Below are 16,051 nucleotides of genomic sequence, written 5' to 3'. Positions count from 1 at the left end.
CTGCTGACAGTACATATACAACTAATATTATAATTACAGCTAATGAGAAAAATGAGTTTCAGCAAAAATAATGCAACCAACCTGAAACAATGAATGAATTAATGAATTCGTTTGGATCAAGTTTTACGTGTTAATTAAAACTGATTAGTTAGGAAAATAATAGGTAAAAACTCTATCAATGTTCACCTTTGCCCATTCTTGGATGCAACAAACACAGAACAAGTGTTGGCATCCTTCTGGACTACCAACTTCAGCGCCACCAGAGGGTCCCGGAAGGGACCGCAAACAGATGGGGCAGCGTGTCTTAGCATGGCCCTCCCCATCATCAGTTTCACTGCTGCTGCCCTGGAAATTGTCTTGCTCTTTGGGCGCACTCCCAGCATCAACTCTCATCCTCTTGTTCAATGCCCTGCCTCCAGGAGGCTCACTTATGCTGTGGACCTCGCCAGATCTGGAATTCATAGAACACACATCAATTTTATAAATAACTAGCCAAGAAATGCACTCTGCTTTCTAAGAGAAGTTTAGAGGAAAGAAATCTTACACTTAAAGGAGAAATTGTATTGAAAGTATGACCTCATCAAATAGAATACACTTACTTTGAAATATTATACACAGGCAGTCCTCAAATTACAAAACCCTTGACTTGTGCAAATTCAATTCACACCTACATATGCCACCATCCAAAGAGATGACATTTTGCTTTAGCAGTTTCCAAGTAACGGCAAAACCAGAATCTAACGTGCACACATTTGTCTTTAGTTATAAAATTTAAGTTTCGGGACATAAACTAAAACAGTTCACCTATTTGGGAGTGTTTGGGATGAGGGGGAGCAGATTTGTTTGGGGTATCAAAAGAGGAACTGCATTAGGCAAAGAAGCGCTTGCATACGATGACATGTGCCGAAAGTAAAGGTGTAAAGAAAAGACTAGTGAAAACTAATATGGAATGTAGTTTGTAAAGTTTAGAAACTTGGCCGTTGATGCAAGAGGAAAAACCTAGCTCGGAGGCCTTTTGAGATGTGAGTGTTTATAAGAATGGAAACAATAAATTGGATTGAAAGGAAAACCAAATGATAAAGTTCTAGTCAGGTCAAGTGAACAGAGATGGCTGTTGGGAGAAATTCAAAGAAGGCAGAATAAGTGGATGCAGTTGATATTGAGAGGGAAAGCAATGCTGAGGATAATAACAGAGGGGATAGTTCTTAACAAGTTAGGCAGGAAGAAAAGAATAGGTATTTTGGTGGAAATTAATGGAGGTTGTACGTAGAAAGTATGAAAAATCTTAAATAAGGAGGGTAATGAGTAATTAAAATTTATTAATCAAAGGCATGTGAATGAGTAATCGGCATGTGTAGTATGTGATTTAAGGATATTTTGTGCCATTTTAGTTATGAATTCGGAATACCCTAGTGAGTAGTCTCAGGGTCCATCAAAACCCTAATCTCAGCTGATAGACTGCTACTTATGATTGCTCTTAGTTACTCCATGCAAAAACAATTAAAAAACCACTGCTTCCAGGGAATAAGTTAAAAAACAAGCAGGAATGGTTTTTCAGCAAAACTGTTTCTTAGGTTGGTGGGCATCGCAGCATTTTCAGCAAATGATATCGATGAAGTCACAAATTTGGCAACCTTAGTCATGCCCTTGACCTTGAAGAGGCAGTAAAAGCAGTAGAGAAACTCTGATTATATAAACCCGTACACCTTTCTCCTCATAAATCATCACCAATAAAAGAGGGTAAATCTCTCAATACCTACCCGCCTCTTTTTTTTCTCATGCAACCCTTGTCTCTTAAAATATAAAAACAAACCACATTTATCAACCTGAGGCTCAGTCTGATAGGTGAAGGTAGAGCTCACCCAGTATTAAGTCCAATGGCATTGGAAGCTCACACATTAGCAGGTTAATAAGGTGGACAAGGTCTTCCCCTGTGCCACCCATGGTTTCCCAGGAGGATCTGGTACCCAATAAACCCCATAGCTGCAGAGGGGCTGATGATAACAAAAGTGTGATTGGGAGTCAAACCTGGGCCCTCCCATTGGTAGTCTAATACTCTACCCACAACCATGGAATATGAGTGGGTTTTTCAATAATTCCTTAGAAAGTCTAAGATATGGATGGCACTCATGGTATCAGAAAAAGTTTGCTTCTCCTTTGCCTCATCTCTCAATTGACTTATGTTAAACGTTTTGGCTACCCCAATCATGTGGTTTCATTTTCAGAGTCACTGAAAGCACAAAACTTTTGATTATTTAAAAAAATGGGAATAAAATTATTTTCATGCGGCAATTTAACACTTCTATTTAAAATGCTTAACACCGAAAGAGATCAAAGCCGGGGTGGATGAATTTCACAGCACAACTGATCCTGAGTTTGCAACTATTTACCATTGGGCACAAGTTCAGTGTTTGACAAATCAAAGTTTGCAAAATAGTTGAGGCCACATGGATATCACAAGGTACATACAGAGTTTATAATTTTGCATGAAAAATTGGGGGGGGGACAAAAACCTTGGCCAGATTTGTGCCATGTCTGCTCTCAGTAGACAATAAACGCAATCATTCAGTCGATTTGAAGGCTCGTTTCGCCCTTTTCTCCTGAATTTCTGTTGAGTTTTTGCATTGATACATAACAGTGGACACAAAATGGATACATTACTACACTCAAGAGACAAGGGAACAGTTGAAACAGTGGGTTTCTTGAGGCAATCCAGCTCCGAAGAAGGCAAAGACAGTGAAATCAGCTGACTAAGTGACGGCCATGATTTTTGTGTTAGAATCATCTACATTGATTACTTGCAAAAAAGTCAAATGATAAATAGAGAGTATTTTTTTTTTTAAGGTAATCTACCGGTTAAGGTAGGTTTTTGGATGGACACAACTACCAAACAGGCATTTTATTATTCCTAACAAAACAAAAAAATCCATCATCCTACTCTATATCAGGTCCCTCTTCATCTCTGAGTACTTTCTTCCTCCCTTTATCCCGTCCAACATCCCTATCCTGTTCCTTCCCTTTCCTCTTTTGCCCAACATTCTACCCTCTATCACAGTCTTCAACATCCCACTGCCGGTCAACACCCCCTTCATCCACTTTCCCTGCCTCCATAGGATTGCTCCCAACAAACCCCTCTCTTCGACCACCATACCCAGTACTTCCTCGTTTGTTTTCTTCTCTGTCCATTTCACCTTCTCCATTCTTCTCCACACCCACATTTCAAAAGCCTCCAATCTACGTCTATCCTCCTGCTTCAATGACCACGTTTCCGCACCGTACATAGGTACGCTCCATATCAAAGTTTTTATGAGTCTTTTCTTAACATCCTTACTCAAAGTCCCTGTCATCAACTCCCTCCTCCTTGTGAAAGCCTCTTTGCCTAGCGCAATTCTTCTTCTTACGTCCCTACTACTTTGACCGTGTTGGTCCAAAACACTACCGAGATACGTAAACTGTTCTACCTGCTCTAGTTTTTGCCCTCCTATTTTAATGTTAAGCTTGGCCTTTTTCTTTCTAGAAAATCGCATAACCTTTGTTTTACTAATGTTGATTCTCATCCCATACCTGTCGCACTGAATTTCCAATTTACTCAGCAATGCTTGCAGCCCCTTGGCTGACTGACAAACTAAAGCTTGGTCATCAGCAAACCTAACTGATTATATGAATTCCCCGCCCTCTTTCATTCCTACCTCGAGTCCTTCCCATGCCTCTTTGATCATTTCCTCTGCATACAGGTTGAACAGCAATGGTGATAATGGGCAACCCTGCCTTACACCCCTTCCTAACACTGCCCATTCTGACTCCCCATTTCCCACACGCACCTGAGCAGTCTGAGACATGTACAGGTTGCGGATTAGCCTCCTTTCCCTCCAATCTATTCCTATTTTCTGCAATATACTCATTAGTTTTTCCCAATTCACTCTATCAAACGCTTTTTCGAAATCTACGAAACAGGCAAATACCTCCTGGTTGTGTTCTAAATTCCTCTCGATTAATAATCTCATTACTGCAATGGCATCACGCGTACCTCTCCCCTTCCTAAACCCAAACTGATCATCCCCTAAGTAATCATTTGCCCTACTCTCTATCCTTTTGTTTATGATCCTGAGAACAACTTTAGCTGCGTGGGATATCAAACTAATTGTCCTATAGTCCTCACATGACGTGGCCTTTACCTTTTTCGGAATAGGAACTAAAACTGATCTCACAAAGTCTTCCGGCCAGATTCCCTCCTCATAAATACTACGGATCAGCCCATATAGCCTCTTCCTCCCACATTTTCCTAAGCATTTTAAAAGTTCCACGGGAATGTTATCTACCCCCACGGCCTTATTTAGTTTCATCTCCCTTAATGCCCTTTCTATCTCATTGTCTAGTATGCCTGGACCTAAGCTGTCTTCCTCTACGTCATTTTCTTTTTCAATGTCTAACTTTGTTGGTCTGAGTTCTTTACCATACAGTTCTTCTATATACTCCTTCCATCTCTCTTGGATCTTTCCTGCGTCAACTATTACCTTACCCGCCCTATCTCTAACTGTTAGCATAGCTCTTCCTTTCTTACTTCCCGATAACGATTTAACTTTGCTGTACAGCGCACCGATTTCACCCTTCCTCTGGAGACTCTCCATATCCTCGCACTGCGTCTTCCACCAGGCTTCTTTTGCTTTATTTGTTGCCCGCCTCAATTTATTGTTTAATTCTTTGTACTTCATTTTGCCTAACTCTGTATTTACATTCTTCCATTTTCGCCGCTCATCCATCTTTGTAATCATCTCATCCGTGATCCATGGTTTCCTAGTCCTTTTAGCGTTAACGGTTCCAATAGTGTCTTTTGCGGCTTTAGACAACCCCTTCTTGATCATTTCCCATTTTTCTTCGATAGTACTTAGCTCTTTACCATCCTCCATGATTTTCTCCACCGCCTGTTTGTATTCCTTCCTTTTCAACCCATTTAATGCTTCTACATTCCATTTTCTAACTCGCCGCCCCTGCCTTATCTTTTTGAAACGTACGCTACATTTCATAACAACTAAATTGTGGTCTGAGTCCGCATCCGCTCCCGGGAAGCTGTGGGAATTTATCACACTGTTCCTAAACCTGTGTCTAACCAGGATATAATCTAGCTGATACCTTTCTGAGTCACCTGGCATTTTCCATGTATACCTGCGTCTTTTGTGGTGTCTAAACCATATGTTGGTGATGACTAACCCCTGTCTCCTGAAGAACTCAACTGCTTTCGTCCCGCGGTTATTCCTCGTGCCTAAACCGTAGTCCCCCACCTCATCACCATCTCTTCCTCCACCTACCGTCGCATTCCAATCCCCCATCACTATCAAATGTTTCCCTGCAGGAACACACGCGATCATGTCCTCTAACTGATCGTATATCCTATCGACCTCTTCTTCCTTATGGTTGCTCGGTGGCATGTATACCTGAATAATAACTAAGTTCGTCGGTTCTGCTTTTATCTCCACTAGTAGTATTCTATCCGTTACCTGCTCTATGTTGACTACGCTTCTTCCTACCTCTTCATTTAATACTATTGCAACCCCTTGTTGGCTCTCGTCCCCACCGCTGTAAATTATTCTATACTTATCACTCCAGTAATCCCCGCTATCTTTCCATCTCACCTCGCATAGACCTAAAATATCTATATTTCCCCTTTCCATCTCTCGCTTAACATTCTCCAATTTCCCTGTCCTCATCATTGTCCTAACATTCCACGTTCCAATTCTAACTAATTTGGTCTTCTTCTCCTGCGTCTTCTGTCCTGCTGCTGCTGGTTTTCCCTTGCTAGGGTTTCGTGGGATGACGACCGCGGAAGCCCTGCCTCCCCCGCTGCCGGGCACGACACACGGCCGATTGGGCCGAGCCCCGTGGTTGCCAGGACTCAAAATATCTCTATTGTCCATCATATTTTTCTAGGGAATGATAATTGAGGTGGTTTCCCGTTGCCTTCCTCAATAGTGTTTTTAACGTGACACCATCACTTACTGGCCGCCCCACTGGGGTCAGACGCCATTGCAGCCGCCTCACTGAGGAACAGACGCTGCGTGGACTACCTTTCGTCTGGCTCCTAACCTTCGACCTATCTGGCATGGGTGACCCTACCAGGAGCAATAATTATTACTCCCGCCAGCACAACTCTAGGGGTCATCGGAACGCACAAGCCCTTCCACCACGTCAAGGTTGTAGTCCGGGGAGGGTAGAGAGTATTATACATTGTTATTTCAACCATCAGAATCCTATTTTATGGACGGCTTAAAAGAGTTGTAGAACATGCTGGGAAGAGTATCGTGCTAAAGGGAGATTATGTTGAAAAATAAATATAAACTACCGAAAATGCTTTTTCATTTTTCCCTTAGAACTTATTGAATGACCCATGGAAATATAAGTTAAAATTCTTGATCCCTAGAAAGAAGTACACATCCTTTTTAATACCAATAGATTATGTTCTAGGATGAGAAGATAATTTAGGAAATAAACAACATTAACCATTTTTATGCATGCCAATGCTGATCACTGCCCTCAAATGAAATTTCAGGAAGTCAATGAAGCCATTGACTTCTGATTTTCCGAATGTGATGTCACCCAGTAATAAAGTTATGACATCATATACTTACTGTGTTGGGCTCTGAGGTGTCAATTCATCTCCAGATGCTATTGGTTCATCAGACAAAGAATCAATCAAGCGCCGACTTCTCCTAGTGCATGCCCTACTTGTTGACGGCTGAGTGATATCATCATCATCATCCTCAACATCTCCATCATCGACATCTTCCTCACTATCTGTGGTCCAGTTAGAGTTTTGGTCACTGTTTGAATCGTTTGACACCCCATCAGAGCTCTCCCCTGGAATGAGTCAATGCAATACATGAAAAACACCGTCAAGAAATAACATCGGATCATGTACAAGGCACAAAAGATAAGATAGATAGATAGAGGTCTTTATTTGGGCCAAATTGAGACCTAATGGTCCCTTTTTCCATTTAACCTATTGTCGCACATATATTATACTATGCATTAACTTATAGTTACATTCATACGTATACATAATATATATACATACATACACACACACAAGGGATGGAAATAGGAGAGTGCTTGGTGGTGATGAATAATGTTCGTCTGCTGTTTTACAAAAATTTTATTGCAGAACTAAATTAATTTTACCACACTACCACTATATAACATATTATGCATTTCATTTCAATGATGAAAACAGTACACTTAGCAACTTAAACACATAATTTTGACTTTAAACTAAAAAATGAATGGACATATCATGTACTTCCTGGCCCCTAAGTGGCACTGGATTTGCTCAGGAACGAATTTACGAAAAATACTTGGAGCAGACAGAAAATAATCAAAGGAATCATTACTTTAAAAAATGCACACACACACACACACATAAAGAGGGTAAGCTGAAAATTTCTCAGGCTGACACAGAGATGGCTGAAGGAGAAAGGTATGAGGAAGCAACATACTCCCATTATGAAACACAATGACCTCGGCATGAGCCAATAATTACCTGAATTCTCAGTGTCAAGGTCATCACTACTGTCATCAGAGCCTTCAGAACTGCCTTCAGCCACGATTCCCTCCATGGGCTACAAAAAGAAAATAATAGAAAATCAATTTAAGAGAAAGACGTCAACCCTAAAACTATGAGAAATCAGAAGGGAACATGTTACTTTTTAAACACTCGCAATATCTTAATCTGGATGATAATAATAATTTACTTGATGCATACATTTCATCCGAATTAGATTCGCTATAGCAAAATGAAGATGATATCAGCAGCTCTTGTTGTGGGACCAGAATCAAACTAAAATTATTAAAATCAATCGCTTCATGCCATGAATAGACTCAAGCACTTCTCATGAAAAATCATACATTTATTATGATTGGGGTACGCAACAACATCATCAAATGTGCAAAAGCATAGAAGTAAAACTATTGAAACATAAGAACGGATGTAAAAAGTCCTAGAGGAAGACCAGAGACTCATGGTCCAGAGAGAGTCCAATCCACTATCTTAGATAAACCAACTGGAGATTAGACATAGCACAGAATAAACTAACCACTAATCTAAAATTTGAACTATAAATTATAACTATCCTATTCGGTAAATTTGCTCACAATAAGTACTTAATTTTTCTTCTCATAGTAATCCTAACATTCACCTTCCTAAACAGGGACCCCAATAAATGATAATAAAATTTGATATATTTGAACGTTAAATTTACATGCAATCAAAAAACAAAGACCATTCTTTGTAAAAAAAACTACACTAAAAAGAATAAATACCTCCACAGGTATTTTCCCTTGGATTAGCATAATATAGGAGTATTTCTCTCATGCCCTTTAACTGTTACTGCTATGAAAGCTAATGTATGCTAATTAAACAGGTGTAGTTGTTAAAAAATAAGCACTTGATTATTCAGGTTAATATTTTCTCATTTAAGAAAAGAAATACATTTCCAGTATGAGAAACCGTAAATGTTATGACAAGATGGAGAGATTATACAAGGTTTGCATAAAAAGTATTGGCAACAATTTTTTCTTGACATGTGCGTGTACTGCTGAATTCAGTCTGTCAGTTGAGTGTGCGTATGATCGAAGATCGTATTGGCATTGATAAGAGGACGATGCACGCCATTATCGCTAAAAATTTGGCGATGTGAAAGATCTGTGCTTAAACTCATCCTGAAGCTCTTGACGGACAACCAAGATCAGAGTTGAAAGTCTGCTTGAGAAGACCTCCTGTTGCATCGTGATGCTTTCAGCCCCTTAATAGTCCTGACTTGGAACCAGCAGACTACTTCCTATTCCCGTAAGTGTAATCCTCCCTCAAAGGACACCAACATGGAACCCTAAGTGCCCTCAAAGAAGCTTGCACGTGTGCCCTTATGGAACATCTGGAATCCACCAACCAGGGAGCCTGTGAGTCGTGGAAAAGCCACTGGCACCAGTGTGTGGATGCTCAAGGGACGTACTTTGAAGAATTTTGAGGCATTGTAGCAATACCTGAAATAAATCTATTTTCCCAAAACATTTTATGCAAACTTTGAACATATAAAGGAACTACATTAGAGATAATAAGGCCGGTGAGTTTGGTTGTAGAAAGGGAATACAAGGTTCATAAGGATAGCTTAGGACTATGAGGGCTATTCCAAAACATGTATGGCTGACCCATATTTGACCTTAATTATAAAATTGGCCCTGGAACAATCATGGCTGAAAATTGCCCTTCCAAACCTGTGCGAAGCTTTGGAGGTGGCACTAAAGAGGCAACAATCACGAGGTCACAGCAATAAAACATAGATGAGTGATTCAGAGCTTCCCAGGTTTAATGACATTCATTTAATATTAACAGCTCCTCATGCAGCTAAACCTTCAAAGAAATTTGAGCTTTCATTCACTTTTTTCATCTTGTAAGTGCATAAATTATTGAATGAACAAGAGTAATATGGAATCCTCATTCCTTAAAAGATCCAATATCACAGTTTTCGACCCAAAGGTCAGTTTGATATGCGAGGGTGAAGTTCACCCAGTACTATGCCCTATGGCAAGTGAAATTCAGACCTCAGGGCATGGAGCCAGTTCTTTCCCTCCTCACCTACGCTTTCCCAGAAAGATCTGGTACCTGAAAAATATTGATCATCATATTGATCTGATAAATCATTCACCCTGGCAGCTCTTTTTATTGTTCCCATAAAAAACAAGTAAATGCATTCATGACTGCAAAGGCCGGTGAGAAGTTAAAATAGACATTTACACACAACGCACCGCAATATCGAGGGAATTTGTATTAAACTAAAATATCTGTACACTTTCGACAGATGTCTCAGCAGATTCTCTCCAGTTAAAACTATTTTTAACCGTGGATTATCTTCCTACCTCTCTAGTGCTGTCTGATCATCTGGTGTTTAGGTTTAATTTCAACAATTGCCATGCAATCCATTGATGATGGAGACAAAAGAAATTTTGATGAACTTTACTGTAAATAATTTTCAAATGTCACATGAAACCAAAGCTCGTCTCAAATGCTGGGCTTATCTATCAGGCCTCCAAAACTCAAGATTGCAGTTGGTCATAACTCATAACTATGCGGTGGGAGAAACTTTACTTTTGGCCGATATTTAGTATGGCCTTTGATTTCAGTCTTATCCTCCATGTTTACATGGTCTGTGACAGAGAAAGGCATTACAGGAAATGAAATTCAAGGAGACTGTGGGAACAGAAAATATCTCTGCAAATTACTTAAGAACCTAAGAAAACAAGGAAGATTTTTTAATGGCTCCATCATAGTATTTATGAGAGAGGAATAAGGCAGGAAGACTTTTTCAAAACAGTGTCAATACGAGGCCAAAAAAGGGAGATGTAACTTAACAAGATGGCTACAGAACTAAGTAAGTTTGATTTCACTGGTGGCAAAGGTGATACCTACGATCAATAACTGTATGATGGGGAAGAGAGCAAATGACAACTTATGAGAAGATCAGTTTGGAGTAAGAAAAGGGATAAGTATGCATGATGCCATTGTAATAATTAAGTCACTTGCAGAATTTACAGTGTAACCAGTATATAATTGTATGCTTCCTGGATTTTGATACGCCACGACAGGGTAAACTGTACACAATGTAGAAGCATTTCGCAGAAGATGGGAGTAAATTGGTGAGATAGATGACTTATCCAAAACCTGTGCATGCCTTAGACTGCACAAGTGTAAATACCAAATGAAGAGCCAGGATGGGCAGTGCTAGGGTAAGACAGAGATGTCTATTATAACCTGCTCTTTTCAACATATATTTGGAGGAAAATACAAGGGATGAATAAGAAGTTCTGAAGGCAGGAATGAAAGTAGGTGTGGAACACTTTAAAACAGTTAGATTTGTGGATGATCAAATGTTAGTTAGCCAGAGGTTTACAATTATTACTTAGCATATCAAAAAACCAGTGTGATAGGCATGCAATGAGAATTAATTGAAATTAATAAGAGAATGAATGCAATGAGATTCTCAATAAACAGGGTGGCATAATTTTATTGGGCAAAAAAATTATGCCACCCTGTTTATTATGCCAAAACTGCAAAAACCACAAATGTAGTAATTGGTTAAAAGCTTGTCCGAGTTGTCAATGATTTCCCCTCGGGGATTAAAGATATTGCCTTGGAATATAACATTGGACACACACGCATCTCAAAAGCCTGGATATTTAACATTTAAAATAGAGTCCTCTCTTTTCCTTTCAATTACTTTTGACAGAAATCACTTTGCTGAGCTGAATAGAAGTGATTTGATGTGTAAACAGGGACCATTGGTCCTGCGTCCAATGGGATTTGCGTTGGTTCACCGGAATGGCTCTCATGAATATGATCTGTTCCAGTCTAGTAATTTTACAGGTTACAACAACAATGCGTAAGACCTCAAACAGCCATTTTGGAGAAGATCACAGGGTGGTGGCTGCCCCACCTCCCTTTTCCTTGGCCAAACTCTCTACTTTCCTATGCCAAAGGGAGACATCCGTAGATTAACTGGTCACTTTGAAATTATATGATAGGTGGATATGATTTGACGATGGATTTAAAACATTGCAATACAACCAAAAGTAATTTCGATTCATTTGCATCTGTGCTTGACAGTTTCACTTAAAATTTTAATACCCCAATTCGACTTCTTTGACAGAAACCAGGACTCCGCTATAGAATGTTTCATTATACTCACTTTAATAATTTATAAGTGCTTAAGGGCAAAGAAGACAGATGCCAGTCTAAAATTCAGCAGAGGAAATTGATTTTGAAAGAATTTGGGAGTGTATGCTAAGTTTACCCTAATCATTGGGGAAACATGCTCATTATTTTTGGGATGGAGTAATATTAGTAGTTGACTTCAGCCCTTGACTTCCAATGTCCCAGGTGCAACCTCCCTTTTATTCCACCCATCTTGCCCACTCGCCTTTTCCCCTGCTCCTCACCCATTCTCCCAACTCTCCCCTCCAACACAAGCATCTCTCCTCCCGTGACTCATGGAGAACACCCATGGGGAGTATCCTGCCAATGCAGGGAAAAAGGGAGAATCGGGGAGAGGGAGGGGCCTGGATTGGGGGTCAAGAGCGGAAAGGGAGAGAGAGAGTGTGCACCAGAAGTGACACACGTGTCGCAAATATGGAATAACACACACCCTTGAGGTGATTTTCATTCTCCCATTTCCTGATTTCCAACAATTTCCTAACTGAACTTGGGGATTTAACAAAATAAAGCACGTCTTCTTTATGCCACTGATGCAAGACGATAAGCATAGACTGGAGGCTTTTGTGATGCGGAAAAGGATGGATATTACGCCTACAACTTCCTGGAAAATACAACACTTCGACAAAGTTAAGCCTGAAACTACAAAGTTTAATGACTAAATCTTATTAGTTTAGGTTGAACCCACCTACCACTACATTAACTAATTATTATGCTTTGGTTTTGGAACAATGTAACTCATCTACAATGTGGTTGGTGAAACTGTGTTGGTTTATTTTATTTAAGTATAATTCAAGAATTCCAAAATGATCCTGAAAACATCACAACATAATAAACATATATATTTTCAATCAGTCGATTTGAATGCAACGCAAAAAATTTCAAAATCCACATTTTCAGTAATTCAGAAAACATTTAGTAGATCAACAATACTAACACACTAAATTTCACAACTTAACCATCTTATGTAAAATAAATGACTTCAATGAAAACCTTCAAAAAAGTCATTTCAGAAAATTTATCCAGGCAAACTGACTTCCGTCATTAGACTATGATTTCAATAATTAATGTCTTTAAGCGGTGGTTTATAATGCTATTTTGGTGGCATAATCATTATTTCTTATAATCATGACATTAAATATATACTTTATTAAAAAAAAAACAGTTATAATTAACACCATGATTAAAAATTTCATAATTGACGGTCATGAATATACTGTGCAAACACTGAAATGAAAGCCAGGCTACTTGTAATAGCCAGATTGGCATTTGAAAACATGCACAAAAGAAGGAAGGGTTACTTATACCCTTGCTTTCTAATGGTCCCCTACAGAAACCTGGTAAGTTTCACTCGCAAGCAAGGATTTGCCAGGTCCAGGCGTCAGCAGATTCAGACACTCATGACTGGGTAATCAAACTGTAAAATTTTAGAAACCTCTGCACCACTGATATACCATTACCAAAATTATATTCAAATTAGACCCCGAGGTCATAGCAAAACATGCACTGCTTTCCCACTAATCTGCATTTTAAGCCGAATTACATCCCTCTCGCCCATCTCTATATACACTTACTCGAATTACCGTGGATAAGTAATTAACCATAAGCAGGTAAAACATGATGTATAAATTTAACTTTTATGATTCACCCACTGGAAAACTGGTATGTGGGTGTTAAGGATGAATTGATGAGAGAGGGACATTGAATAGACTGTAATAAAAAAAATTACACTGCATTAGAAAATATTGTCCAGGGACACCATCTGAGATTCAGCCAGTGAAAACTGGATCAGAGTCAACCAGCTTTGATTCCAGCCATTCCACCAATATTGGGTGCATGCCAAGTGCATTGCATATAATTTTAAAGTGAAAATGCATATACAATAAAATTAGTTATGGATTGTACATAAGAAGAGATTTAAATCTACCCCCTTTACTTTGAGTAAATTAAATATTAAATTAAAATTATGAAATACAAAAATTTCAATTACATGCAATGATTCACAAATGCAATGCCATGCATTTCATGAAAACAATGAACATTATGAATTCTTCCTCTCTGGTAACGGCATACAACATTTTAATAAATTAAAATTTTAGTCAACTACATTTTGCAAGCAGTACTATTTGGAGCAACCTAGGCATCTATAATAACATTTTAAGTTTATTTGACTAATAAACACAAATGTTTAGTAGTTAATTTTAGTTAATTTAACCTATCCTTATATTTAAGACAATTATCACAGTGTCTTTCATAAAGTAACATGAATAGTATCACTAAATTATCAACTGCAATAGTCACAACCAAAAACACACAAAGAAGAATAGAAATAATGGGCACTCCTGAGTGCAACTTCACAGTTGTATCTAAAATGAGTGCCTTAAGTTAGGATTTACCCACAAAGGATTTTACGTAAGCTTTCATGTGATAATTGCGGTAATTTGAACCTGTGCATAAATAGTAATCAAACATATTTTTCACAAACATTGCAAGGGCCATGGCCATTAGTCCAAGGACGCTTTGTTTCATCAGCTAACAAATAAAAAAACAAGTTAAGTGGATTTTGGTTGATGTTGGCCGCAAACCTTAAAAAAGTAATTATCTGGTAAACTGATTTTTTAAAGATGCCCAGAAGATTAATGGTGTAGAAGGCACAGCAAAGTTGCCAGAGGAAATATATAACTTTCATAATTTCCTCTTATCAGAATAAAAATATGTTCATTCATTAACTTATGAGCAAGAAAGGAAAGATCACATGATTTCCAAAACTAAGTTAGGCAAATATTTCAAAATGCCATTGTTTCATTACAAAATAGATTAACCAGTAGTTGGATTGTACGCTGGAGTTTATGTTAAAATATAACCCAGTTCCATTATTTTAAGATTTACGAAAAATTAGAGGAAAACACATGCTAACATTTCAATTCAATATATTGCGCAAAAACCTAATTAATCTTCCTGAGAAAGTACGGAAGTCCCAATTTTTCATAGGTAAATTCCTATTTTTCAGTCACGGTCAACCTACTAACGGGGCTTATTTGTTCGCAAGTTGACAGTTTTACCAGTCTCACAAAAATTTAAAAAAATATAAATCGAAAGTTGTTATGAATAGCGGGGATTCTCTTAACTCGGCATGACCCATAATTTATTAACCTCAAAATAAATAGGTGCTTTAAAAGTGAGCAAGTATTCGAGAATAATAATATAGAATGCAGGTGGTTTCCCACTCATAAGCAGGAGTCAAACTTAGGAGATTAAATCGGATGGCATGTTGGATAAACGTAACATTAGTATCATTGAAATAAACTATATCATCCCTCAATCATTTAATAAAACGATCAGCTTGGAATTTTTTGGAGCATGCCTGATAAACCATTGCGAAGAAAAATCATTTAAAACATAAGAATTCATAAAGCGAGAAGGGTCAAATATCACTCCTCGCTGAAGGAACTGTAAGGGTGTAAAGCTCAGTCAATTCTTCATTCATTCAGAGTTATAAGGAGATACCACCCTAAATACTGACACATTTAATTACTGGAAACAAGTGGGAAAAACCATCTTACAATTAATAGTCACTATGGTCTTTACCGGTGGATTTGTTTTCCTTTTCGGCGTCAACTGGCTATTCTCCGATTCACATTCTATGACACTATCATCATCGGAGTCTTCTATTATCAAAATTTTCTTCTTGTGAGCCTTCCGCCCAGAATTAGGGCCATCAGCATCGTTGGCTTCCTCCATGTAGTTAGCGCATCTTGGATATAAATTATCCAGAGAAAACAGATTTGAGCCAACTTCAACTACATCGGTTGCCGTATTAACCTAAAACACAAAATAACCCATAATGATCACTAGTCACATAAAAATACATTAATTCCCACCATCAAAAACTTAGGTACGAGACTACACAGAACTAGCGGCTATTAACTTCACACAGGAACTCTAAATGGCAACCTTTAGTTGATAGGATGAGTATTTTTCACTTTAGTTTTTCTCACTTGCATAAAACCTAAATGACTTACTCAATGCATTATAACGTATGATGTCTTAATACTTCACAACATGACTACTTCAAAAGGGATGCTTCATATTATTTTTATGTCCGATAGGTGATATAAGTTGTAATTAACTGATTCGAAAATTATGAGTAAAAAAACACTTTACTCACTGCAGTTGGATTGTGTACTTCTACGCGTCTATATACAGGGCAATCAAAAAACAACGCAACACTTTGAGAATAATGGGAAGAACTTTACAAAATATGACAGCCAACAAGCAACAACTACATCCCAAGTGTCG

General features: G+C 38.4%; 1 protein-coding gene across 1 annotated transcript in view; it reads right to left on the bottom strand.

The window, feature by feature from the left end:
* The window catches only part of LOC139690497 (serine/arginine repetitive matrix protein 2-like), a 51,244-nt gene extending 35,199 nt beyond the window's left edge, over nt 1-16,045 (bottom strand). The window contains exons 1-5 of the mRNA XM_071587955.1: nt 15,921-16,045; nt 15,341-15,574; nt 7,532-7,610; nt 6,624-6,852; nt 187-451 (exon numbers count right to left, since the gene is read on the bottom strand). Of these exons, the coding sequence (XP_071444056.1) occupies nt 187-451; nt 6,624-6,852; nt 7,532-7,610; nt 15,341-15,493 (726 nt within the window). The 5' untranslated portion in view covers nt 15,494-15,574; nt 15,921-16,045. The remainder of the gene's footprint in view (nt 1-186; nt 452-6,623; nt 6,853-7,531; nt 7,611-15,340; nt 15,575-15,920) is intronic.
* Nucleotides 16,046-16,051: the final 6 nt, after the last annotated feature.

Source organism: Hetaerina americana, unplaced genomic scaffold (genome assembly GCF_022747635.1).
Source record: "Hetaerina americana unplaced genomic scaffold, ioHetAmer1.1.p SCAF_3, whole genome shotgun sequence".
NCBI classification, from domain to species: domain Eukaryota; kingdom Metazoa; phylum Arthropoda; class Insecta; order Odonata; family Calopterygidae; genus Hetaerina; species Hetaerina americana.
This window is presented reverse-complemented; position numbering and strand designations above follow the sequence as displayed.